Below are 25515 nucleotides of genomic sequence, written 5' to 3' on the forward strand. Positions count from 1 at the left end.
ACCAAGTGTGGCAAGGGTGGGATACCTAGGCCTCAAGAAGTGGATTATAGGGATGGCACACAGATGTGTGCCATGTTGACTCTTCACTTTTCTCTTCACCAAAACACGCAGCCTGCAGTGGCAGGGTGAGGGTGTTAAGGTGCAGGGCCTTTGAGGGTGGCACACAATAGGTGCTGCAGCCCTTAGAGGCCTTTCCTGGTCACAGTGCCCTTGGTATCCATGGTACCTTTTACAAGGGGCCTACCTGTGGCCAAGGATGTGCCAATTGTGGGAAACAACCTTTACAACACAGTCATCACTTCGCGCTTCATTTACATCGCAGTCATTACATCGCAACATCCTTTACAATGCATGTCACTACAACGCAACCATTACTTTGCATGTCACTACAAAGTATACTATTACAACGCATAGTACCCCTACACTATCCAACACTTACCCTACTGTTGCACCTCCTGGAGTTAGAATAGTAATTTTTACCCCTAGACTATCCAACACTTACCTTAAATGCAATGTAATGGTATGCGTTGTAATGGTATGCATTGTAAAGGTATAATGCGATGTAATGGAATGCGTTGTAAATGTAGTTAAAACATTTTTTTGTTGTAATGGCATGCAATGTAAATGTATGTTTTGCGTTGTAAGAGATATTGCGGTGTAAAAACTGCGTTGTAAAGGCATGCGTTGTAAATGTATGCGTTGTAACGTCATACATTGGCCAATTGTGGATACTAAGGTACAGTCAGTGCTGGCCAGCATGGCTCAAGGGGGGTGGGGTGGGTAGCACAGGGGAGGGGGGTCGCACAGTGGTGGGGCGATCGTGCAGGGGGGTGAGGAGGAGTCGTGTCGGGGTTGGGAGGAGTTGTGCAGTGGTGGGTAGTTGCCTGGGAATGGGGGGGCCCGCATATAAAAAAAACATTTTCAAAATGATAAACTTACTGTGCCGCCGGGTATCTCGTCTCTGCTCCTGCTCTCCTCATGGACCTCGAGGAACAGGAAGCAGGCCCCACTGACCAATCACAATGCTGCAGTGCAGCGTTGTGATTGGTTTTGAGCGTCCTGGTTCGACGCTCAACAAGGGAATGGGGGCCTTGGGCTTGTCCTCCACACAGGCTGTAATGAGGTCTGCATGGAGGACGGGGAAAATATACATCAATCAATCAATCAGAACATTTATAGAGCGTGCTACTCACCAGTTAGGGTCTCAAGGCGCTGAAGCGGGGGGGTGCTGCTACTGCTCGAAAACCCAGGTCTTGACGTGTTTCCTGAAGGTGAGATGGTCCTGGGTCATTCGTAGGTGTGCGGGGAGGGAGTTCCATGTTTTGGCTGCCAGGTAGGAGAACGCTTGTTCTGCTAATCCGTGGGACGGTGGCGAGGGCGAGGCTGGCGGAACGGAGCTGGCGGGTTGGAGTGTAGAATGAGAGGCGGTTGTTGAGGTATTCGGGGCCCATGCTGTGGAGCCCTTTGTGTGCGTGGGTGAGGAGCCTGAATGTGATCCTCTTGTTGACGGGGAGCCAGTGCAGGTTTCTCAGGTGGGCGGATATGTGGCTGTGGCGAGGGATGTCGAGGATGAGTCTCGCGAAGGCGTTCTGTATGCGTTGTACTCGTTTCTGAAGTTTGGCGGTGGTTCCGGCGTATAGGGCGTTTCGGTAGTCCAGTCGGCTGGTTATGAGGGCTTGGGTCACCGTCCTTCTGGTTTCGGTGGGGATCCACCGGAAGATCTTTCGGAGCATGCGCAGGGTGTTGAAACATGATGATAAGCCGGCGTTGACCTGCCTGTTCATCGTGAGGGAGGAGTCCAGGATGAATCCCAGGTTGCGTGCGTGGTCCGAGGGTGTTGGCGCAGAGCCCAGAGCTGAGGGCCACCAGGAGTCGTCCCAGGCGGATGGGGCTTTTTCGAGGATGAGGACCTCCGTTTTGTCTGAGTTCAGCTTCAGGCGGCTGAGCTTCATCCAGTCTGCGACATCTTTCATTCCTTCCTGTAGGTTGGTCTTGGCGGTGGCTGGGTCTTTGGTGAGGGAGAGTATCAGCTGGGTGTCCTCGGCGTAGGAGATGATGTTGATGTCATGTTTGCGTGCGATGGCGGCGAGGGGGCTCATGTAGATATTAAAGAGGGTCGGGCTGAGCGAGGAGCCTTCGGGTACGCCGAGGATGATCTTGGTGGCTTCTGAGCGGAAGGGAGGGAGGCGGACTCTCTGGGTTCTGTCCGAGAGGAACGAGGTGATCCAGTCCACGGCTTTTCCTTGGATCCCCGTGTTGAAGAGGCGGGCTATTAGGGTGCGGTGGCATAGAGTGTCGAAGGCTGCGGAGAGGTCCAGGAGGATGAGGGCGGTTGTTTCTCCGTTGTCCATCAGGGTCCTGATGTCGTCGGTGGCTGCGATGAGGGCAGTCTCGGTGTTGTGGTTGGCTCGAAACCCGGACTGGGTAGGGTCGAGCGTGTTGTTTGCCTCGAGGAAAGCAGTCATCTGTTTGTTGACAGTCTTCTCGATGACTTTGGCCGGGAAGGGAAGAAGAGAGATGGGGCGGAAGTTCTTGAGGTCTTTGGGGTTTGCTGTGGTTTTCTTCAGTAGTGCGTTGATTTCTGCGTGCTTCCAGCTCTCCGGGAAGGTGGCTGACTTGAAGGAGTTGTTAATGATGTTCCGGAGATGGGGTGCGATGATGGAGTCAGCTTTGTTGAAGATATGATGGGGCAAGGGTCCGAGGGGGAGCCGGAGTGGATGGAGTTCATGACGTTGGTGGTGTCTTCAGTGCTGATGGGGGTCCAGGCGCTGAGGGTGGTGGTGGGGGTTGTCGGTTCGGTGACTGGAGGCGGAGTCTGGGGTCCGAAGCTGTCATGTATATCTGTGATCTTACTGTGGAAGAACGTGGCGAGTGAGTTGCAGAGTTCTTGTGACGGTGTGATGTCTTTGTTGCTGGCGCTGGGGTTGGAGAGCTCTTTGACGATGTTGAAGAGTTCTTTGCTGTTGTGGGTGTTGTTGTCAAGTCACTCTTTGAATGATGTCCATTTGGTGGTGCGGATCAGCTGGTGGTGTTTGCGGGTGGCGATCTTGAGGGCTGTCATGTTTCCTGTAGTTCGTTCGTGGCACCAGGTTTTTTCGAGGGTTCTACAGGATTTCTTTGATTCTTTGAGGGCGTCTGTGAACCATGAGGTTTTCCTGTTGCTGGACATTGCCGGGGGGGTTCTTCAGTGGTGCCAGGTCGACGGCGCTGTTGGTGATTCACTGTGCGAGGTTGTGGGCTGCGTCATTGGTGTCAGCGGTGTGGGCTGGCGGGTTCTGGCTCAGTGATGAGAGGAGCTGGTTTGTGGTGATTTTGCTCCAGCATCTGCGGGGGATCTGTTGCGTGCGGTGGTGGGATGAGGTCTTTTTGAAGGTGAAGTGGATGCATCTATGGTCGGTCCAGTGTAGTTCGGAGGAGTGACTGAAGGAGACATGGTTGCTGGCAGAGAAGATGGGGTTGAGCGTGTGGCCAGCGATGTGGGTGGGTGTGTTCACCAGTTGCTTGAGACCGAGGTTGGCGAGGTTGTCGAGTAGGGTGGTGGTGTTGTTGTCGCTGTTTTTCTCCAGATGGAAGTTCAAGTCCCCGAGGAGGATGTATTCTGGTGAGGCTAGGGCGTGCGGGCTGATGAAGTCGGCGATGGTTTCGCTGAATGGTGTGCGTGGGCCCGGGAGTCTGTAGATGAGCGTTCCTCTAAGTGTGTCTTCGGTGATGGACGTGATGTTGATGGTGTTTCTGTGGACGATGATGATTCCTCCTTCTGCTTGGTTGACGCGGTCCTGACGGGTGATCTTGTAGCCGTCCGGGATGGCTATGGCGATCTCGGGGGCCGAGGAGGCGTTCATCCAGGTTTCCGTGAGGAAGGCGACGTCCGATGCTGTTGTATCGAGGAGGTCCCACAGTTCGACGGCGTGCTTGTGGACGGAGCCTGTGTTGAGGAGGATGCACTTGAGGTGGTTGTTGTTGTTGTGGGGTCCGGTAGGTGGTCTGCAAGATCGGAAGCAGGTGTAGCCTCGGTAGCAAGAAATCCCCATGGTTCACCGACGAACTCAAGAGCTCCAAGAAGAACTGCTGAGCCCTCGAGAGAACCTGGCGCAGAGACCCAACACCGGACAACATGACTGCCCTCAAGCTCGCCACCCGAAAACACCACCAACTCATCCACGCCACCAAGAAAACTGCATTCAAGGAACGACTGGACAACAACGCACACAACAACAAGGAACTCTTCAACATCGTCAAAGAGCTCTCCAACCCCAACGCCGGAAACAACGACATCACCCCTTCGCAAGACCTCTGCAACTCCCTCGCCTCCTACTTCCACAACAAGATCGCGGACATATACAACAGCTTCAGCACTCAACCGACGAACGCCACAACCGAACCACCGCCCCCCACCACCACCCTCCGCGCCTGGACTTCGATCAGCACCGAAGACACCGTCCGCACGATGAACTCCATCCACTCCGGATCGCCGACCGACCCCTGCCCTCACCACGTCTTCAACAAGGCCGACGCTGTCATCGCACCCCACCTGCGGGACATCATCAACACCTCCTTCGACACCGCTACCTTCCCGGAGAGCTGGAAGCACGCCGAACTCAGCGCCCTACTCAAGAAGCCATCGGCCGACCCCACCGACCTCAAGAACTACTGCCCCATCTCGCTGCTCCCGTTTCCTGCAAAAGTCATCGAGAAGACCGTCAACAAGCAGCTGGCCGCCTTCCTTGATACGAACGGATCCCTCGACCCCTCGCAGTCTGCCTTCCGGGCCAACCACAGCACCGAGACCGCCCTGATCGCAGCCACCGATGGCATCCGAGCGCTGCTCGACAATGGAGAAACAGCGGCACTCATCCTCCTCGACCTCTCCGCGGCCTTCGACACTGTCTGCCACCGTACCCTAGTACAATGCCTCAGCAACGTCGGAGTCCAGGAGAAGGCACTGGAGTGGATCATCTCCTTCCTCGCCGGAAGGACACAGAGAGTCCGCCTCCCTCCGTTCAGATCTGAAGCCACCGAAGTCATCTGCGGCGTTCCTCAAGGCTCCTGGCCCAGTCCAACCCTCTTCAACATCTACATAAACTCCCTCGCAGACATCGCACGCCAGCACAACCTCAACATCATCTCCTACGCCGACGACACCCAGCTGATCCTCTCCCTTACCAACGACCCCACCACCGCCAGAGCCAACCTTCACGAAGGGATGAAAGAGGTAGCCGAATGGATGAAGAACAGCCGCTTGAAACTGAACTCGGACAAGACGGAAGTCCTCATCCAGGGATCCTCACCCGCCGCTTGGGACGACTCCTGGTGGCCCCCCGCCCTAGGCAGCGCACCCAAACCAACAGACCAAGCACGCAACCTGGGCTTCATCCTGGACTCCTCCCTCTCCATGATCAGACAAGTCATCGCCGTCTCCTCGTCGTGCTTCAACATCCTGCGCATGCTACGTAAGATCTTCCGGTGGATCCCCACCGAGACCAGGAAGACGGTCACCCAGGCCCTCGTCACCAGCCGTCTGGACTACGGCAACTCCCTCTACGCCGGAACCACCGCCAAACTCCAGAAGAGACTCCAGCGGATCCAGAACGCCTCAGCACGACTCCTCCTGGACATCCCCCATCGCAGCCACATCTCCGGACACCTGAGAGACCTGCACTGGCTCCCGGTCAACAAGAGAATCACCTTCCGTCTCCTCACCCACGCACACAAAGCCCTACACAACCAAGGCCCAGGATACCTCAACAGCCGCCTCAACTTCTACGCTCCCAAACACCAGCTTCGATCGACCAGCCACGCCCTCGCCGCCGTCCCCCGCATCCGAAGAGCCACCACAGGGGGACGGTCCTTCTCCTACCTCGCCGCCAAGACATGGAACTCCCTCCCCACCCACCTCCGCCTGACCCAGGACCACCTCGCCTTCAGGAAGCAACTCAAGACCTGGATGTTCGAGCAGTAGCGGACCCCCCTCCCCCAGAGCCTTGAGACCCTCAGGGTGAGTAGTGCGCTATATAAATGCGATGATTGATTGATTGATTATTTGCAGGCTTGGCAGGTGAAGGGTCCGTGGGTTCGCTTCGGGGTGGCTCGGTAGCAGGCGGGTGTTCGCCCGGTGTTGAGTGCGTTGAGGGCGGCAGAGTTGTATCTCAGTCGAGTGCTCTGGGAGCGGCGGGGGCCAGGGGTCCTGGTGCTGGGCGCGTTCCAGACACGGACGGGCACCGACGGACTTGCCTTAGGCGCGCCTTCGGTGCGCCAGTGGAGCGCCCGCTGCGCGGGTTCCATATGAGGGGCACAAAGGGGAGAAGACACAGGGGATGTGCAGAGGAGATATAATACGAGTACAATAAAGCAGAAACCATCGCACTCACAAAGGCAGCAGTGACAGGGGCAATACCAGAGGGCAAGTGACTCACACCATCAGGCAGCGGGTCGAGGCGGCAACAAGAGCGGGGAAGCACACAACGCAGAGAGGACCATGTGGCGGCAAGGGGGTGACCTACCTGGTGACAGGGTCAAGGGTCGCTCCCTCTACCACCGCGCGGGCTCCATATGAGGGGATGTGGGAGGGAGGAGCAGCTGGGAGGCGGGAGCGGAGTGGTGAATGGGAACGGTGGGAGGGCGCAGGGTGCAGCAGCGGGAAAGACTATGGGGAAAACAACGGGGAAAACAACAAGGCAATACGCGGGGAGGGGGCACAAAAAGTAAAAGAGGGTGACGAGAACCAGGGGGCACAAAGGGGTGAAGACACAGGGGATGTGCAGAGAGATAAGATACGGGTACAATACAGCAGAAACGATCGCACTCACAAAGGCAGCAGTGAGGGGGGCAATACCAGAGGGCAGGAGACTCACACCATCAGGCGGCGGGGCGAGGCGGCAACGAGAGCGGGGAAGCACACAACACAGAGAGGGCCGTGTAGTGGCTAGGGGGTGACCTACCTGGTGACCGGTTAGGGCGGCCCGAGAGGGCTGACCAAACAGTCATTGCGCACTTAGGAGTGAGAAAACCACTCCTCCCCTGCCCCTGCTCTGAGAGCAGAGCAGCCCCGCCCACCCGCCCGCCGGCAAAGCAGCACGAAGCATAAAATGATAATAACTCAAAGTTATTATCATTTTGTTTCTTCTTCAAACTGCTTAAAAGCAGTGAGGCGGTGCTCCTCTGCCATGGCTGAGGAGCCGCCACTGGGTACAGTTTTGGGAAAGAACACAGGCCCTGGGAACCTGATATGCAGGGACCCAGGGCATATCAAGTCAGGTTGCATCAGATGTTAGACAAACAGTGAGGGTAACCATCTAAAAATGGGCACTTTCCTACAGTGCATATGAAATTCTGACATCATGGATTATGTGTTTTACCTAGTTCTGTGTTTCTGAATGGGATAAATAATTAATAAAGCTATTTGAAAGAAGAACCATCGCCATTAAGTACCATTCCACTGATTTTTAAGAGCTTTACTAATGAAAAGTGGCTTTAATCAGTTCAACATAATCAAAAAACTTGCCAAAGAGAAATGAAGCAGTTGTCACAAAGTACACAGTGATATATAATTCAGGAGATATTTTAGCTCAGCGAGGAATCAAATTTGTACACTGAGCCGTGACCCACAACCTATTTATTTTTAAGAAAAAGTTACAGAAAAATCTTTTAAAAATTTCCAAAAACGTTAAAACGATCTTTGATCTTAAACAACACCTTTTCGAGTTGAGCCACAAAAGCAATGTATATCAGCCAGGTTTGACTTTGAGGCTTGTTAGAGGATTTCCACATTTTAAAGAGAATGATGCCAGCATGAGAACACTTAATGCTTCCGACTTTGCACTTTATTCAAATGTGTTTACATTCTAATTCCATTAAATACAATGTCTTTTTAAGACAAAGCAACTGTGGTACCTGGGGTTAGGAAAATATTCATAGAAAGTGCACTCACTGGGTTAAATAAGAAAAGAAAAAGTCATTTAAGCTACAAATATCAGTGTTGAAGGCTCACACGAACTATGGATCCCAATCATAAACATTGTAAGTTAGTAAGACACATAAGTAGAGAAAACAGGAGAGGCTTCTTCATGCTCACATCCCTCCCCATCACATTAGCAGCTAAAGCCTGGGTGACTGGATGCAATACAATCTGATTACTGTGATTCCATGTTTAGCCTACTGGTAGTTAAAGGTACTAAACTGAGTTATAGGCCAAGCTGCTCGAAAGGTCCTATAACAAGGGAGAGGACATTCAACATCCAGTATAAACTGAGGCAGTAGGACTATAATGCTATTAGACCAGCCCACTACTGAGGGTAGAATGTTCTAAATTAAAAATGAAGAACCAGAATAATAAATAAGGGAATGTGGGAACAAGAGCCTTTCACCAGCCTACATTGGCCAAGAGCTACTACAGTGTCTTCAATGGAGCTCTCAACAGTCCAATGTTTTAAACAGTTTTACACCGGCGGAAAGTTGGTAGAGCGAAAGATTCAGTAAAAAATATAACCTAGTACACATCAAAGGCAAAAAGGGCCACATTACACAAATATGCACATGTGCAAGGACATTTTATAGAAGCATTTTCAATGACATGAGCAAAAACAAATTTTTGCCTCAAGTTGATAGGCGTTTTTAAAGCAGTCTATTGGTACAAATCTTGTCTCTGCACGTCGTGAGGTGCCAGAGCCGAAGCAAAACGCCTTGCGGTTGAGCAAGTTTATACAGTTTGGCCCTGAATTAAGTCACCTACAAACATACAGCAAAAAATATTGCGATAATTGCGGTACCAGTCCTTGAACAGTTGAACAGTTGTGCTGTTCCCAAGGTTACTGAAGGACGCTCAGCTGGCACGCTGTTTCACTGATTGCATTCTGCCGCGCAACCTTGGAAGCTGCTAAATCTGATAAGTGGGGCTTTGCGTTGATGACATGGGATTTATTTATTTATTTATAACGTTTTATATAGCGCGAACATGACCCATGAGGGTAAAAGTGTGCTTTACAGGTGGGCGAAGTAAGATAAAAGTAGGAGACAAGAGACCAGTCGCATATACAAGCGAAGTACGAATGTATCACTTCATAATGGTCTATTAAGTGTGTGTGTAGCTTAATAATGAAACATGTGTCCATAGCCTCATTTACAGTAGCCAGTAGGGAAACCATCTCACTCAAGGACAGTGTCTCCAGTCCTCAACTTTTAGCCTACAAGTAATTGATTTCTGGTGTGTTAGTCTAATTTGTTCAATGGAAGTTGAACAGACTGCAACACCCAGAATGCATTAGGCTATCACACAAAAGCCCAGGACTGAAAAAAGGCAGTCACATTGTATTTATTTATTTATTTATTTTACGGAGTTTTATATAGCGCAAACGTGACCAGAAGGTATGGGGTATCAGAGCGCTTTACATAGCACCATTTGCGTTACATGAGGACACATTCATTTTTTGTTAGGCACGGGGAGATATACGTGATTTGCCCAGAATCACAGAATGTTCAGCGTCGTAGCTGAGACTCAAACCCAGTTCCCCAGATTCGAGGACGACCGCCCTAGCTGTTAGCGGCCATTTTCACTTCGAGTCATTCTCCTCCTACCGGTAGTAAAGATTTGCTATTCATCCTCGTGTTTAGTCCACCTTTTAAGTCACATTTCTTCCCATCCAAACCAATTAATCCCAGCCAGTCCCACAAGGTATCGACCATTGCTCAGCAATACATCATACACTCTGCATCACAAAATGGCGGTAGCGCCAGATAGTGGGACAACTCCGGCACATCAACTGGGCCTTGCTTTCTAATTTTCCCTAAGCTCTAAAAGTGTGTCTTTAGCAGTCCCAGTTTAATGACACCCTTAGCATGCAGCGCCTTGATTCTGAATGCCAATGCCCTCTAGATTCTATTTGTATCCTTTCCCCACTGCACTGCACTGGAGCGGGCTATGATATTATAGCAATCCAATTGAATTATAGACCTTGCATCCAGCAGAGTGTGCAGGATTGCATATCAACACCAGGAGCTCTGGGCTGCTTTGTTTGAATGCAAACTGCCAAATTAGCTTGATCAAAGCTCAAGCAGGCTTCACATATTACAGTAGAAATGTTGATGTTAATTATAGAGTTGGGAAAGTACAGCTGTTTCACTTTTTTCAATCCTTGTTTGACTTGTCGACTTTCTTTTAACTGGTTTATGAGATTAAAGATTAGGCAGCAATTTGTGTCGAAAAGGTTCTTATGCCAGAGACTACGTGAGGTGTTCAACTGACATTGTTGGACAAACACAGCTTGCACTGCTAATGAAACAGGAAGTCTGCAGAGAGCAAATGTGACACATTTGATGCAGGTACAGAGGGTTTGTTCCCCAGAGGCAGGTTGTGAGAGTGGTGCTTCATTGGGGTCCTTCTGCTTGATCCTTTGCCGCAAGGACTTCTGTGGTCCTGACTCCGGTCTTTGTTTTCCTATCTTTCCTGCACCTTTGTTACAGCCCTATCTACTTCCGGCTTGCTAACACCTGCTTTGTCTAATCCACATTGTTATGGCAAGGAAAAGCATCCACCCTGTACTCAGCCCCTGCTCTGTCCGGTAATCGTATGCATGACAAGCGTGACCCCCCTGGGTAATCTGGACCAGGGAAGAGGGCCGGAGACTCTTCATCTCTGAACCTCCTTCTGCTACATGTTTGGAAATCATTCCAGAGGGCACATATGTGAAACTCACTTCACTACCAGAAGACACAGTGGGATTTGTGGAAGGGGTCACGCGTTAATGAAGTAAAGTGTCATGCTCATGTTCTGTCCTTGTTGCAAAGTGGGCTTAATGTTCATGTCGGGCTCAGGGGATGCTTGAACAAATCCCAAACAGGTGGTTGGTACAGAACTTGGTTGCCATGCAGGAAGAACGCCTAATATTGAAAGAGGGGCGTTTGCCCATGCTTGCCTCCAAGGACACATAGCATGTGTATTTGCGAAGCGCACGTTCACCCAGAAGGTTATTTTAGCGATGAATAACAGATGTTTATAGTTACCCAACTCAATGGTACTAATTTTATCGACCTTAGATTGGTGAAAGGCTGAGTGGACCCACCGGGATTTGAACCTCTGACCATGAGGTCAAACACAGGCCCTTGAAGTGGACGCATCACTCCACTGAGCCAACAGACCCTGCTCATCATCATAAAAAGAAGACATTTCTGGATCTGAGAAGAGCACGGACAATAGGATTACGTCATGAGAGCAACTTATTTCATACTTATATCAAAGACTGAATATGACCTCATAAAGGAAGTATCAGCCAGAGACATGTTAACTGTGGGTGGCTTTTAATCAGAAATTACAGCCGAATTTAGAGGTGTGGTGGGAGGGTTTGACAGTGGATACCAGCTGGCGCACATGGCGTGTGATCTCAGCGAGGCCTCCAACTTGTCAGCTGCCAAGCAGCCAGCAGCAACTGTCGAGCTCTGCAAGATTTCTGCCTGTGACCAGGACTGGAGGCCAAGGCCCACCAGTCTCCCAGTTGAGTGAGGGGACATTACCCAGGGAATTCAAGACCACCTGGCCCTCTGAAGCCTGGGGCACCAGTGCTTGCCAAGACTAGTGTGCCCTGTGAGGAAGAGGAGAGCACTGGAGGGAGTGACGGCCAGTGGGCGATCCTAGCAATTGGATCTCTGCAGCGAGGTGTGAGGAGAACAGCGTTTGCACTGATTGGGTCGCAGACTGTGTGCAGAAGGAAGTTGATGACCCTGTATGCCAGGTGGGGCTGCTGTGAAGATTACTGCTGTGCCAATCAGGCCATTGCTATTGCCCGTGTGCGAAGTGAGGGTGGTGACCCCATATGCCAGGTGGGGCTGCCGAGAAGATTGATGCTGTGACGATCAGGCCGTAGCCTGTTTGCAGAGTGAGGACGATGATCCTGTATGCCAGGTGGGACCATGAGGAAAAGGCAAGGAGCATGATCTGGTTGAAACAATCGAGAAGAGAAAGAGGAAGCGTCAAATTACCCCCAACACACACCCTCTTGGGAGGAGCCAAGGAAGGGCACCAGCATTAGAGGAGCATTGAGAGTCCCCCGGCTGCTGCCTACACAGGACCGCTTTGGAGGAACTCGAGGACACCGGACCACTGGCCATGCAGGGCCACACGTGAGGTGCTCTCTGGATACAGCAACTGCAGCTTCAGTAACTGTAAAGGCTGAATGCTTGGAGACTCTGGTCAAGCACGTTGTGCTTGTGGGTGTAAGACTGAGTTACAGCCCAGATGGCACCGGGGTAAAATGCCTGACATAGCGCTTCAGCGCTGAAACATGTTTGACTTAATAAGAGACAGTGTGGAACTCCTGAGACTAGGACTACTAGTGGGGCCTTACCGGAATGTTGCATAGTGAATGACAATGGGGAATAACCATTACTACTAGCCAGAGTGGAGTAGGACTCGGGAACCTACCTGTTAAAAACACTAGAACCATGACCCCAGAGGTCTGGTCTATTGTTTGTGAATTGTGTATTTCACATTATGTTGGTATATAAATACTCATTTTTTCAGAAAAGCAAGTTTTTGACTGGCCAATATAAATGTATTAGTGCTACTGAACAGATCTTGAGTTGTGAGCCTCTGTCTCGCCCCCTGTGTCTACCATCTCCCGAGAGCCCTGGAATGCTCAACCTGCACTACCAATGAGAGTCAAGTTGGTCTGAAGGGGTTCTTTGCTCAGTTGCCTAGGATCCACAGTAGGTCGTGCCCTGGGACATCAGTAGTAAAAGGCCTCAAGCCCCAAGGGTAGGACCAGTTGCTCCTGCTTGCCCCATGGTCCTCTGAACGAGGTTCTGACGGGTGTTCAGGATCTTAGGTCTAAATAGGCCTGAGGTCCCGAAATGTTTTCAGGAGGAGCATTCACCCCTGATGCAACCTAAAGTGGTTCACTGGTTGTTGAAGAAGAAGACGTGATGGAGGAAAGTTGCCCTGGGTGGCCTGCATGCTTTCTACTGGTTCTGCGTCCCGACAGGACTAGGCTGTCTCTGCCTATACGCCTGCCCTCTGGAACTGCCCCTAAATTTCCTGAACTGGTGTGGATATTGTTTGGCAATTTCCGGGCTGTAGGTCTGTGTTCTAAAGCAAGAGTCGGCCTTCTCTCCACAGAAGCAAGGCCCATCAAAAGGCATATCCATTAGTGAAGCCTGTATTTTGCAGGAGACCGATGTACTTCATCCAGGCGTGTCTATAAAGGAAAGCACTAGTAACTGCCAATGCAATCCCTGTTATCCAAACAGGAACAGATAATGTACTTGGCCATGTCCTGCCATTCATAAATTGTCTGATTCAAACACCCCTAGATCCTCTGAGACAGCCTGCAAGATCTTGCTGGCCATGCCCCATGTATGTATCAGCCTAATAAAAAGACTGAATTTATGGACTGCAGTGCCAAGTGGTCAGACTAAAACATATGTTTGCCAAAAGCATCAATCCTTTTGGAGTCTATATTCAGGAGACCGGTTGAAAATGAGCAAAGGTTCACCTTGGTGGTCAAGGCCTGTACAGTGAGCCTCTCTGCGGTCAGGTGCCTGGTGAGAAAATCCAGATAACCGGGTCTATGACATCCGGTCACTGACGGCTAACCAGTTAGTCATCAGAGTAACTGTGAGGACATGGTTAAGTGGAAACAAGGGCTCAGATGTTGCTGGTCCAGGCTGCAGAATTACTGTCATTATATTTTGTTTTAGTCCCAACTAAGTGCCTTAGCTCGCCTTTGACCCACCTCTGTAAAAGAAGCACTTTCGTCTGTTGGCAGTACATGTGGTGCGTCAAAGTCGTGGGAGGTATCACAACCACTGGTATTCTGTAAATCAAGGTGTGAGGCATCATCAGTGAAATGAGGGGGGAGCAAGCCATTCCCATCCACATCATCATCATAATCATCCTGGAGTGCACCCTGGTCTGGCTTAAGATCAGAGTCAGAACCAAAAAGATAGTGGAACCTCTGCCTATAGCTGCAACATGATAAAGGCACTGGATTACAGTCAGATTGCATGACAACTGGGGTGCGGAGTCAAGCTTTGCAGCAAGATGGCTGCTTGGTAGAGAGGATATGCTGGCTGGATGAAATAATCTGACATTATCCTTGCCCAGCTGCCACAACAAGAGAACAAACTAACCCCTAGTTGGCTCTGAACAAAATGGCATTAATCTTTGAAGGCGCGGCTCCCCGTGGGTCAGTATTGAGCGGGCAGCTGGGGGTGGAGGCCTTGGTCTGGGCTGAACCACGCGGGCTGAACTCACGTAGTGACCTGATCACTCCACCCGGCCTGTGGGGATCTGCTGGGTGGCAGTAACTGGACGACCCTGCGGTTCCGTGGGCCGGTGGGAGCACTAAAAAAATTCAGCATGGCATCTTTGAAGGCCTTGATCTGCTGCTGGGTTGATGACAGCCCGAGAAACTCCATGGCCGGTGACTTCCATGGAGTGTGCCTTACAACTTGATGCACTTGTGCCTTTTCCTCAGAGGCAGAGTGTCAGGATGAGGTTAAGTCCTGCTTTACTTTTTTTTGTATTCACTTACTCTGGGACTTCAAGAAAGAAGTGGAAAGGTCACAAGAATGGCCCTGGGGGAGAGAATGGGCCCCCAACTTGGATTGGGACCTGCAAGAAGTTAGCAACTTGTGTTTGCCTCCCGGTCTTAAATGGCCTTCTGGGGCATTAGGGCTCCTTTATCTTACAACTAACCATCATGTCCAGAGACCAGGCGCCAAAAGCACACCTTGTGTGGGTTGATGACAGACATCTGCTTTCTGCAGTCACAGTGCCGCTTAAATCATGGTCGTTTCTGGTGGGGACATTGTTTCCTAGTACACTGTGGAAAAGTTCTGAAGTTATTGTGTAAAAGTGCTGAAGTTATCAGTAGATCGAACAAAGCTGGGAGCAGAGCTCAAAATCTATGTCGGAAAGCATAGAAAGAAAGGAACTGACGTCAAAATGCTGGGATGGCCTTACATAGAGCTCTGCTCTGTCACTTGCGAGGCAGTGTGGTTCCAGTGTGAAGCCACATGATGCCATATACTGGCAAGCTGGAGCACTGCAACAGAATTCTACGACCCCAGCTTGGCGCCTGGAGGATATTCAGAGATAAAGAATCTGCAGTTCGAAGCATCCATCAGAATCTCGAGCAAAATTATCCAGTGGTTCAAAGCAGAGTGTGAAAATCCTATTGGTGGTGAAATGATTGCAGGAATAAAGTTCACCATATTATTGATCCCACTGTCTAATGAAACCAAATAATTAAGATCAATATTTTTAACACCAGTATAGAGGAATATCTACTTTCCTATTGTAAGTTAAGATTGTAGGCCACCTATTACTAGAATACCTTCTTTTATATAAAGCCAACACCAAAGAGATTGAGTGTGGTAACTCTACATCTCCTACCCTGAGACCACACTAGAGGCAAGATGACAAAAACAATCTGTGCTAGCCCCTGGGATGTGGAAGGTCTGGCAGCCTCCCACACTGCTTGACTGTGTGGGGTGGAGGCAGCTTTAAGGTCAGAAGGCAACAGCAGGTCCAGGGTTTGCCCATGCTTCTTCTAGGTGCAGGTGGGAAAATGATATGCAATAGAGGTATAGGCTTGATCTGTTATGATGGTGACGATGACAACAATAGATGAAGCTGTTCAAGGACCAAGTCAACAGTCTCTTTGTTTTATCACTCTCTTCAAATTGACAGACAATGGCATTTGTATGTAAAAGTTGGGATGGAAAAGTCCTCTTCAAGGTATGAGGCGTGTACCCTTGTCCAGAGTGCCCAACTATTGTTGTCTGGATCACTAACACGGATCATACGAGTGCATCATGACATAGGCCTGTATCACGGATTGCAGTCTTGTTGGACAGGGAAGGGTGCCCAAAGCACTACCCTCATAGTGATGGAAGGCAACCACCTTCACCAGGAGTTAAATAGTGTATAGGCGGTGGTGGCAGCATACCATGTAGTGGTCAGTAGTAGTGAAGAGGTTCTTTTTACCGTGTCACTGGAGTGAGGCCTACAGGCTCACCGTTTTTTAACAGTTCCACTGCTGTGTGTTTAACTCACCCCTGGCCTACATCAGGTTGTTGTGGAAGTGCGAGCATGATGAAACCGTGCTGAGTGCATGTGGGCTCGCAAGGAATACACTACACCTAGGGTGAAGTATGATACAGTGCGCACATGGTAAATGTGTGTGTGCTGGCAGGGTGTGCTTTTAGATTAACACACTCTGATGCAGTACAGAGACATTCCAGTACTGAACAGTGTGCACAGACAGTGTGTGTGCTGCATGTGGGAATGTTGGGGGTAATCAAAGTAGGTAAGACACGCACCACACTTTTGTAATCAAAGAGTGCCAATTTGTCGCGTGCTGCTGGGGCTTCGCTTTCTGTACCATCAAGCGTCAAAAAGTAATCAGTGGTGCAAATCCTGATAGGAGTTGTCCCCCTGCGCACCGCGTGGATGATACCCAGAAGTGGGTATCATAAAGTTAATCCAAAACCCAAGAGTTGTTTTCACAATTGGTTGTTTTACTTCATTAATTTCTTCTTGTTGTCAAACTCAATTATTCATTGGTACACAGAAATTGTTTGCATCATTTCTTAAATGTGTACATCCAACATATTTCAACGCCCATCCCTATGCATTTCGGGCCGTTCATAAGCCCTTCATCAGGGGAATTGTCTGAAAATCAAAGAAATAAACGTGCTGATTATGAGGAATAACCCCTGGCCTACATCAGGTTGTTGTGGAAGTGCGAGCATGATGAAACCGTGCTGAGTGCATGTGGGCTCGCAAGGAATACACTACACCTAGGGTGAAGTATGATACAGTGCGCACATGGTAAATGTGTGTGTGCTGGCAGGGTGTGCTTTTAGATTAACACACTCTGATGCAGTACAGAGACATTCCAGTACTGAACAGTGTGCACAGACAGTGTGTGTGCTGCATGTGGGAATGTTGGGGGTAATCAAAGTAGGTAAGACACGCACCACACTTTTGTAATCAAAGAGTGCCAATTTGTCGCGTGCTGCTGGGGCTTCGCTTTCTGTACCATCAAGCGTCAAAAAGTAATCAGTGGTGCAAATCCTGATAGGAGTTGTCCCCCTGCGCACCGCGTGGATGATACCCAGAAGTGGGTATCATAAAGTTAATCCAAAACCCAAGAGTTGTTTTCACAATTGGTTGTTTTACTTCATTAATTTCTTCTTGTTGTCAAACTCAATTATTCATTGGTACACAGAAATTGTTTGCATCATTTCTTAAATGTGTACATCCAACATATTTCAACGCCCATCCCTATGCATTTCGGGCCGTTCATAAGCCCTTCATCAGGGGAATTGTCTGAAAATCAAAGAAATAAACGTGCTGATTATGGGGAATAACCCTCTACATCCTAAATGTCTTAATATGACCGTCATCACAAATAATACATGATAAGTCGTATCTGTATGGTTAAAAAACTGGGTGAAAAACAAGTGTGACATGACTAAAATTGCAATCTGTCATCTTAAACAAATAACAGTGACTCCAAAACTAAATGAAGACAAAGTGGGTTGACACCCTCCGAAGTTTACAGCGTGACATCGTGTTTCGTGCTTAATCGTGAGTGACGTGATGTCTCTAATCAAAAAACAGAGTCGAGTTAAACCTTAAGTAAGCCCCTTAAACAAAGAAACCAATCGTACCAATCGAGTGCGCGTGCCATGTGGTATCATGCAATGTTATCAGAAGCTCCAGTTAAACGCGAAAAGAGAAATTAAGGTCAAGCAAGTAGATTACGCGGTTATCTAATGTACCGGGAGTCTAAAAGGTTGAAGGTACTTACTCGAGGAAGTCCGGGTAGCCCGAGTAGTTGCTGTTAGAAGCGCGTAAGCGTGCATGCATGTTAGTACTGATTAATAAAGTTAGATAAGCGCGTTCAATACGAATGTTATGAACACAAACGAGGGATTACCATGCTTCCAAAGTGGGGACCATCTTGAAAAGGAAGAATGGAAAGAGAGTGCAGTGAAGTGCTAAAATTGCTGTAGTGAACACAGAAGAAGGCTAAACGAAGACGGGGGCCATCTTGGAGTGGGGGGGTTGACAGGAAAGAATACAGTCAAGTGTGCATATCGCAGGTGTCGTGAATCTAACGGAGGAGATTATAAGTTAGATCAAGTGACAATGGTATAAGATAATGTTCATAAGTAGAAAAGAAATTCCATACGGTCATTTAGACCTGTGGGCTGCATCGTGCACAAGTATCTGATCCAAAAGTTTCTCTCTGTAAGAGTCTGTTTTTAGTGTTCATGCCCTCAATATTCGTTACATTTTCAAGGACAGTAAATTGCAGCTGTGCTACATTGTGCCTTTGTTCCATGAAATGTGCTGCGACAGTCGATTTAATGATCCTGGTCCTTATGTTACTTTTATGTTCCAAAATTCTTGTCCTGATTTTCCGTTCTGTATGGCCAACATAACAGAGGCCACAGGGACACTTCAGTAGATAAATTACATTTGAGGAATTGCATGTATCGTTGACTTTTAATTTGATCGGATAGCCTTTCATTGGATGATGTAGAATGTTACCCTTCATGATATTGTTACAATTGCTGCTATTGTAACATGGTTGTAAACCTTGGTGTTTAGTGATGTTGGTTGTAGTTTTAGGATGTGCAAGTAGTTCTTTGAGGTTAGGACCTCTTGTGTATGAAAAAATTGGTGTCTGTTGAAAGAGTCCTCTGAAATCTGGTTCCCTACTCAATAATTGCCAGTGTTTCAAGATGATGTTACGATATTTGTTGCTCAATATAGAGTATTTAGAAACCACTGTCATTCGTTTACTGTCAATCTTTGTTTTGAGAGAGAGCAAATCTTCTCTCTTCAGATTGTCACACTTGTTCATGGCATGTGTCAAAACTGATTCCGGATATCCTTGATCGTTAAATCTCTTGCACATGTCGTCCATGTGAATGGAACAGTCTGTGGGATCAGATATGATTCTTTTCAATCTCATGAGTTGAGAAAGGGGTAGATTGTTCTTTAAACTTTGTCGGTGGAATGTTGGGGGTAGCATAATGCATGACGACAGCAGTACTAGACAGTGAGTGTTCTGTAAATGTACTCTGCATCGCATGCAGCAAGTGCAAGGAAATTTGTTCTATTTATTTGTTTGTGTACCTACCTCTGTGTGGCCATATTCCGCAAACATTTCACAATCACTGGATTTAGGAAATCGTAAAGTTTCAATTTAAATCTCAGAGTAGATCCTGAATGGGTCAATATAACACAAATGCTACATGCTTTTCTCAACGGGTTTTTGAGACTCTTCATAAAAATAACGAATTGAAAATTCTAAAAGTGGAACAAATGAAAGAAAGCCTCTGGCAATTCTGAAAAAATAGAAAATTACTATTAATGTTATCGATACAACGAAAAGCTGACCAGAATAGAAGCAAGAGCAAGCCACATTTTAATGGACACTGTCTGTCTGTGGTTTTAATGAGCAGCACTAGCAAGGAACTGCTTGCCAACCAAGCACGCTCAAGAAGCACCAACTATAACACCAAGAAAGGTCCAATCAGCACACAAGGCAATACAAAGGGAAGCTTGCAATCTTAAGGGAAATAGGATGTAACTACTGTAAGAAAGACCCTGTAATAACATACTGTGGCTAGTACAGTACTACAAATAACACACAATTACAGTAAGGCACGATTTCTATGCCGAAGGCTTGAAGAGAAGGACAGACACGGAAACAAGACAATTATCTGGACATTTCCCAACAAATGACTTGGGAATAGGCGCTTTTTTATGCGCACTAGTAAGTATGGGGCTTTGGCACAAACAATCTTCCTCAACTTCAGTATGTGACAAGTAATTAGCGCTTATGCAGAAAACAAGTTCTGACACGGCCATTAGCGTACCTTAGAAATGGCTGGCATAATAAAGACTTATTAAGGGCATGTCTACCAGAGTCGATCAAAAGAACACAATTTGTCAAATATTAAACAACATAAATAAAAGAGGAAGACTAAGCAAGAAAATAGCATTCAGGTGAAGAGATTATTTTAAAAAAAGATAATGCTTGAAAAGGCAGACCCATATTTCACGGTAATAATGCCCATCAGTTTAGGAAACAGTGTGTGGCAAAAATGGTAGAGGATTTTATTTTGACACCTTTGAGTTCAAAGGCTTCTTTTTATTTAATTGATTGAATTCATTCATTCATTCTTTAATTAATAGTAAGCCGCTTACAGAATCCATCTCCACCATGAAGAAGGAAAGGAGAACAGTATATTCACTTTGAAAATCAATGCAGCAAAACATGTACTCAGTGAACTCCCACGCAAATGCTTTTGGTAAGATACACCCCGCGGGGCCTGTTGGGGCTAAAACCACTTCCTGAACTAGGAAATGGGAGTATTGATCAGAAATAGTGCGGGGCTCAGTTCTTGCTTCACAAACAGACGTCCATGCTTCATGTCATCTCATTCAAATGTGTTTTTTCTTCCAAAGCTGTATGGCAGGTCCAGCAATGTACACAATCCATAGACACAAACAGAATTTAGAAAACAGGCGTAAGCCAGCAATGCTCGTGAACATCACCAATATTCACACAGATATTGGTCCTAAAAAGGGAAAGTAAAAGGGGTGACATTTTAGCTATAAGGCTCGCCTTTGGGAATTGCATCTGCCTATCAAGTTTTATACATTTTGGAGCTGTGGTTTGTTGCCTTCTCCTGTGATGTAAGGCCTGATAAACAGCTGTCAGCCAGATGTGCTCCGTTTAAAACTGTTTCTATCTGGTCGCAGGACAGCCTGATATTGCGTTAGGTGATGAGGTCAATTCTAAGAAGTCTGCATTTTAGTAAGGGTCATTATACCTCTGTTTGGACAGAGAATCTCAATCTATCAGTGTCCTGGTCACTTTCAAAACCTTCCTAGCCAAAAGCAGCACTTTAGGGAGAGCACACTTGGTTGCCTTTCGCAGAGATGTGTAAATGAACATTGTTACCTTCTTATATCCACCTTTCCATCGTCCACAGACTGTGGAGAGTGGTTGGCAGATTGGTCATGAACTAACTTGCCAAGAGGCTGTTCTGCCATATTGGAATGTGGCAGAAAAAACACTGGACAATTTACTCTGCCACAGATCAGCCCTTCGTGAGTGGGAAACTCATCACACTACTGGGAAAGTGGGTGTACGACTATAGATTGTCAGCAAGCCATTGGTTGAAGGCTACTTACAAATTTCCAACTGGCCTCAGTCCCTTAGGAACTTACGTGAATTCCAGTTCTCTTCAACCATGACCTAACAAGAAAAGAAAAGTAAGACTTCCCTGCTTTGCTGAAGACATGAATCAGCTCCCCCGTGACTTACTGCTTGCGCATTCAGTAAAAGCGCTCATCAGAAGTGTCCATATACCCGTGTCATGAGAGACGCACATTTCTGAAGTTACTCATCCCACTATACTAAATAGCAACACACCTGTCCATCACCGTGATGAGACTCTCATGCGTCTGACATTTCGATGAGAGGCGAGGACAAGATTTCAGAACTTGACGCAGTAGTGGGGGTGATGCCCGGCAGGACCAGGCATGAGACTGTCCCAGAGGGTTTCCTCTTCAGGGTTTTCTTGAATGCCTGATTAAAGTGTGCAGAGATCTCCGCTCAGCATGCCGCAGTACGAAGAGCTATGGGTAGGCAAGTCTCCGCCCCTCCATACTTCATTACGGTTAAGCAAAAATGCTGTGCCCCAAAGGATGGATTACCTCTGTGGAAGCATCCTGGCTGAGCCAACACCCCCATGACCAAGAATCTTCTTTTTCAAGGGTGCTGAAGTGGTCCTGTTGTCGAATGTCGATCTCTGGAGATGACAGAGCTTGTCGTTGGAGAAAAGTTTGTTAGCTACTTCCGGCCTCAAGATCAACTCTCTGTCAGTAATGAAGATCACCTTGACAGTCACCCTCTGTTTGATGGGTGACCAGTGTAATATTCACAGGGGTGGGGTGATGCGTGCCAGCTTTTTTCAGTCTGTTGAAGTAGGTGAATGTCCTTTTGGAAACCTATTTACATGCTGCATAAGTAAGCAAGGTGTAGTAATACTACAGCACAAAAGAAGGCCGACTTTGTTTTAGCCGTTAAGCGTTTTTATGATTCCTTATGTATGCAATGATTAAGCATCTAGGGCAAATGTATGAAACGTTGAAACAGCGAATTCCTAATTGCGATTTCCTACGAATCGCAATTAGGAAATCACCATTTCAAATGAATCCTTAATGACTGGTAACCAGTAATGAAAACGGGCGCTCAGCACAATCGGAGGAAAGTCAACACCCAATGTGTCAAGTGGTGCTCAAAGGGGATGAGGGGCTGGTTACCATACAACCCCACTATAATCCGCAGAAGCAGATAACAATGCAACAAACAAGTGCTCGGGGAAGACTTGTTTGTACCATTTCAAATGAGTTTCATTTGTGATTCCGAGTGGGTTGCAAATAGACCTACCTCATGAATATTAATGATGTAGGTCTCCATTTGCGACCCATTGGGAATCGCTCAAATCACAGGGGTCTGTCTGCAGTGAGGTCAAAAGACCACCATGTCTGTGATTCTTTTTCAGTAAAGCATTTTTTTGGGGAGATGTAGCCCATTTTCCTTAAAGGAAAACGAGATTCGTTGAAAAAAAAAACATGTAAAGTTGTCTTTTCATTTTTTAAAGAGTAGGCGTTGGTCCGTGGGACCACTGCCTGCTTTTAAAAAATGCTTTTACAAACATTCCGAAACAGGAAGGAGTCCCTTTTACTCGCAAAACATTCACACATATCACTGGGGTTCATATTAGGAAGGGACGCCCTAAACATGCCCCTTCCTAATACCAAATCACAAACCCACTTTTGAGGTTTGGTAATAGGTTACCAAATTGCAAATAGGGCTTACTACAAGCCAAAAGGCTTTTTTTGCGTTCGCGACCGGCAAAAAGGTTTGCACATGTGCCCCGTAGTCAAAAACAATTGCTCCAAATGCATCAGTGAAGCACGTGAAAGAAACCGAAGATAATATTTATTATACATTTGTATAAGGCACATTATCACCCACAGTAAACTTTCATATACAAATTCAAGACAAACAAAAACAAAACCTCACAGCATGCATCAGAAGTATGATAGAACATACACATTTTGTTAGCAATAAGTGATCATAGACACGGAAGGTAAAATAGTTGGTCAATTGTAGAAATATAGCCAACCTATATGAGCACATTTTCCTCTTAGGGGGGCATAAGTCTGATGCAAACAAAAAGTGTAAAAACAGTACAGCAATTTTCACGTGTGCATCCATTACTCATCACACACATTAATACGCACAACAAAATCATACTAGTCAAACTTTAATTTACAATAAGTAAGTCAGGTGTCCCAAGGTAAAGGAGGGTCCACCTCCAGCACATCTTTTCCTTTCAGACCTCCTAGCCACAAATTCCCAATTGACACGATTTCTGTTCAGCCATGGAATATACGCCATGCAGAGTACATCTCTAGGCTAAACATGCTCCAAATGGTCTACTGTCCAGACAGAGACAGGAAGTCCTGCGTTAACCTGCATTCTGCATGACCTTCAATTGCCTATCGATAGTGGTAAAAAATTGTGTGCATATACTTAAGATCCTTTCTGCAGTGTTAAGCACCATTGGCCACACACATCAATTTGCAGTCTTCAAAACCCTACCCTTCATTGATGCTTCTCATTCTCGCTGAAATATACTCAAAGCCTCCCTGCCCCATCTCCTCTGCCACAGTAAAGGTCCCATCCTTTGTCCCTCAGGGCGGTACCTTTTCCCGTCTGATCTATGTCTCCACCCTCTTTCAGATTCTGTGCGATTGTTCGGCCTAACTCACATTATGCTCACACTGGACAGTAATGCTCTCTCTCTTCTGTATTTCTGTGCCCTTGCCTACTGGCTCCAGTGACCATGTTAAGAAAATCTGTCTGAAAATTTCCTCAACCAAGATAGAGATCATTGGTTTTATTTTATGGTCACTCCTCCCTCTGGAACAAATTCATATGATGTTCATTAATTGGTAGCCCTACTATTACAGGCAACTCTCCAGACCCAAGTTTCACCCATCAGCTGCCTCTCGACCATCGCGCCACATTTCATCAGAAATTAATCTAGCCTACGGAGAATGGTAGCCATGACCAATGGCCCTAGGCTTCTTCTCTAGCCATCTGAAATACTACAACAACCTCCAACTTGACCTCCCCTTGGGCCAGAAAACTTGTCTTCAGGAACTCCACACATGGCAGCTTGCTGGCCCACCTGTATTCACAACGCAACATAACTTCAATGACTTCTAACCCTTTCACAAGCTGCTCATTTATGGCCAAGTGCTACAAGGCCTTCTATGAACAGATGTGTTCTTCCTTTAAAGCAAATTCCGCCAGAACAACCTCCTTGTCAATACGCTCAGCTCACTAATCTTCAGTCCATTCACATAAGAAACAAAAGAGGATCAACCCTCTTTTTGTGAGTGGAGCGAATTTCTAGAACTACGTTCTTCTCATCTTCTTGAAAATAATGACTCCTCACAAGTACCAGACTGGAAACCACCAATTATGGAGGCCACGAAAATGTCGTCCCAGTACTCAATGGTTCAATCCATCATTTTTAACTATTGTGTCTGGAATGTATTGCCTCCAAAGTCCTTCTGTCACCCAAAGGCCCTCTTAATGGTATGTTGGCACCATAAATAAACCTCTTATATTTTAATGAAAAACAGGAAATGTTGCTATTAAGAACTATATCCACACTTCCAGTTAAAGTTAAAACAAAATGTAATAAAGAAGCACCGTCACATGACATAACGCTATTAGCAGCATTACTATATTTTTACAATAGTATGGCTGGAAAGAAAATAATCTATGTAATGTCATTTGTGCACCTAGCTCAGAATAATTATTAATTACCTTGTCATTAAAGGGTAGATGTACCAAGAGTAGATGCATCTTTGTGTCATAAATGTCAATTGTCAAATATATTGCATCGCAGTTTGGTCAACAAATGTGCTCTATAATGATTAGAGCGGACTTATTGAGAACTGATGCTATAGAAAGAAATCTGTAGCTCTTGCTGGAACAACAATCATTGGCAAACAGTAATTTTATATTTTTAAGACTTGAGTTTAATACTAATTTCTTACCAAAAATTGCCATTTGTGATCCGTCTGGGAAAGGTTCAACTGTCCTGTTTCCATTGACATGATGCTTTTCTAAAAGGAAAAATAAAGACATTTCAATATTTCTCTTCCCATAGGTAAATTCACAGTAGAAACATATCTAATTATCTCTTATGTGTAATATTTTCGTTTTGTTTCAGCAAGACTGGCAAGTGTTACTAAATGAAGATGCATCATTCGGCAGACTTGGATGCAATGGATGCTGGAGAAGGTCAAGGACGGCAGTAGAGGCGAAGTCGGTTGGTAACGACTAAAGGTTTCAAGGAGTTGCGACAGTGGTGGCTTAAGTGGAAGGCGACTGTCTCAAGAGT

At 47.1% G+C, this 25515-nt stretch overlaps 1 protein-coding gene across 1 annotated transcript in view; it reads right to left on the reverse strand.

Annotated features, from left to right (window-relative positions):
- The window catches only part of MSRA (methionine sulfoxide reductase A), a 1022917-nt gene that overhangs the window by 663448 nt on the left and 333954 nt on the right, over window positions 1–25515 (reverse strand). The window contains exon 2 of the mRNA XM_086927997.1: window positions 25169–25237. Within this exon, the coding sequence (XP_086784123.1) occupies window positions 25169–25237 (69 nt within the window). The remainder of the gene's footprint in view (window positions 1–25168; window positions 25238–25515) is intronic.

Source organism: Lissotriton vulgaris, chromosome 6 (genome assembly GCF_964263255.1).
Source record: "Lissotriton vulgaris chromosome 6, aLisVul1.2, whole genome shotgun sequence".
Taxonomy (NCBI): Eukaryota; Metazoa; Chordata; class Amphibia; order Caudata; family Salamandridae; genus Lissotriton; species Lissotriton vulgaris.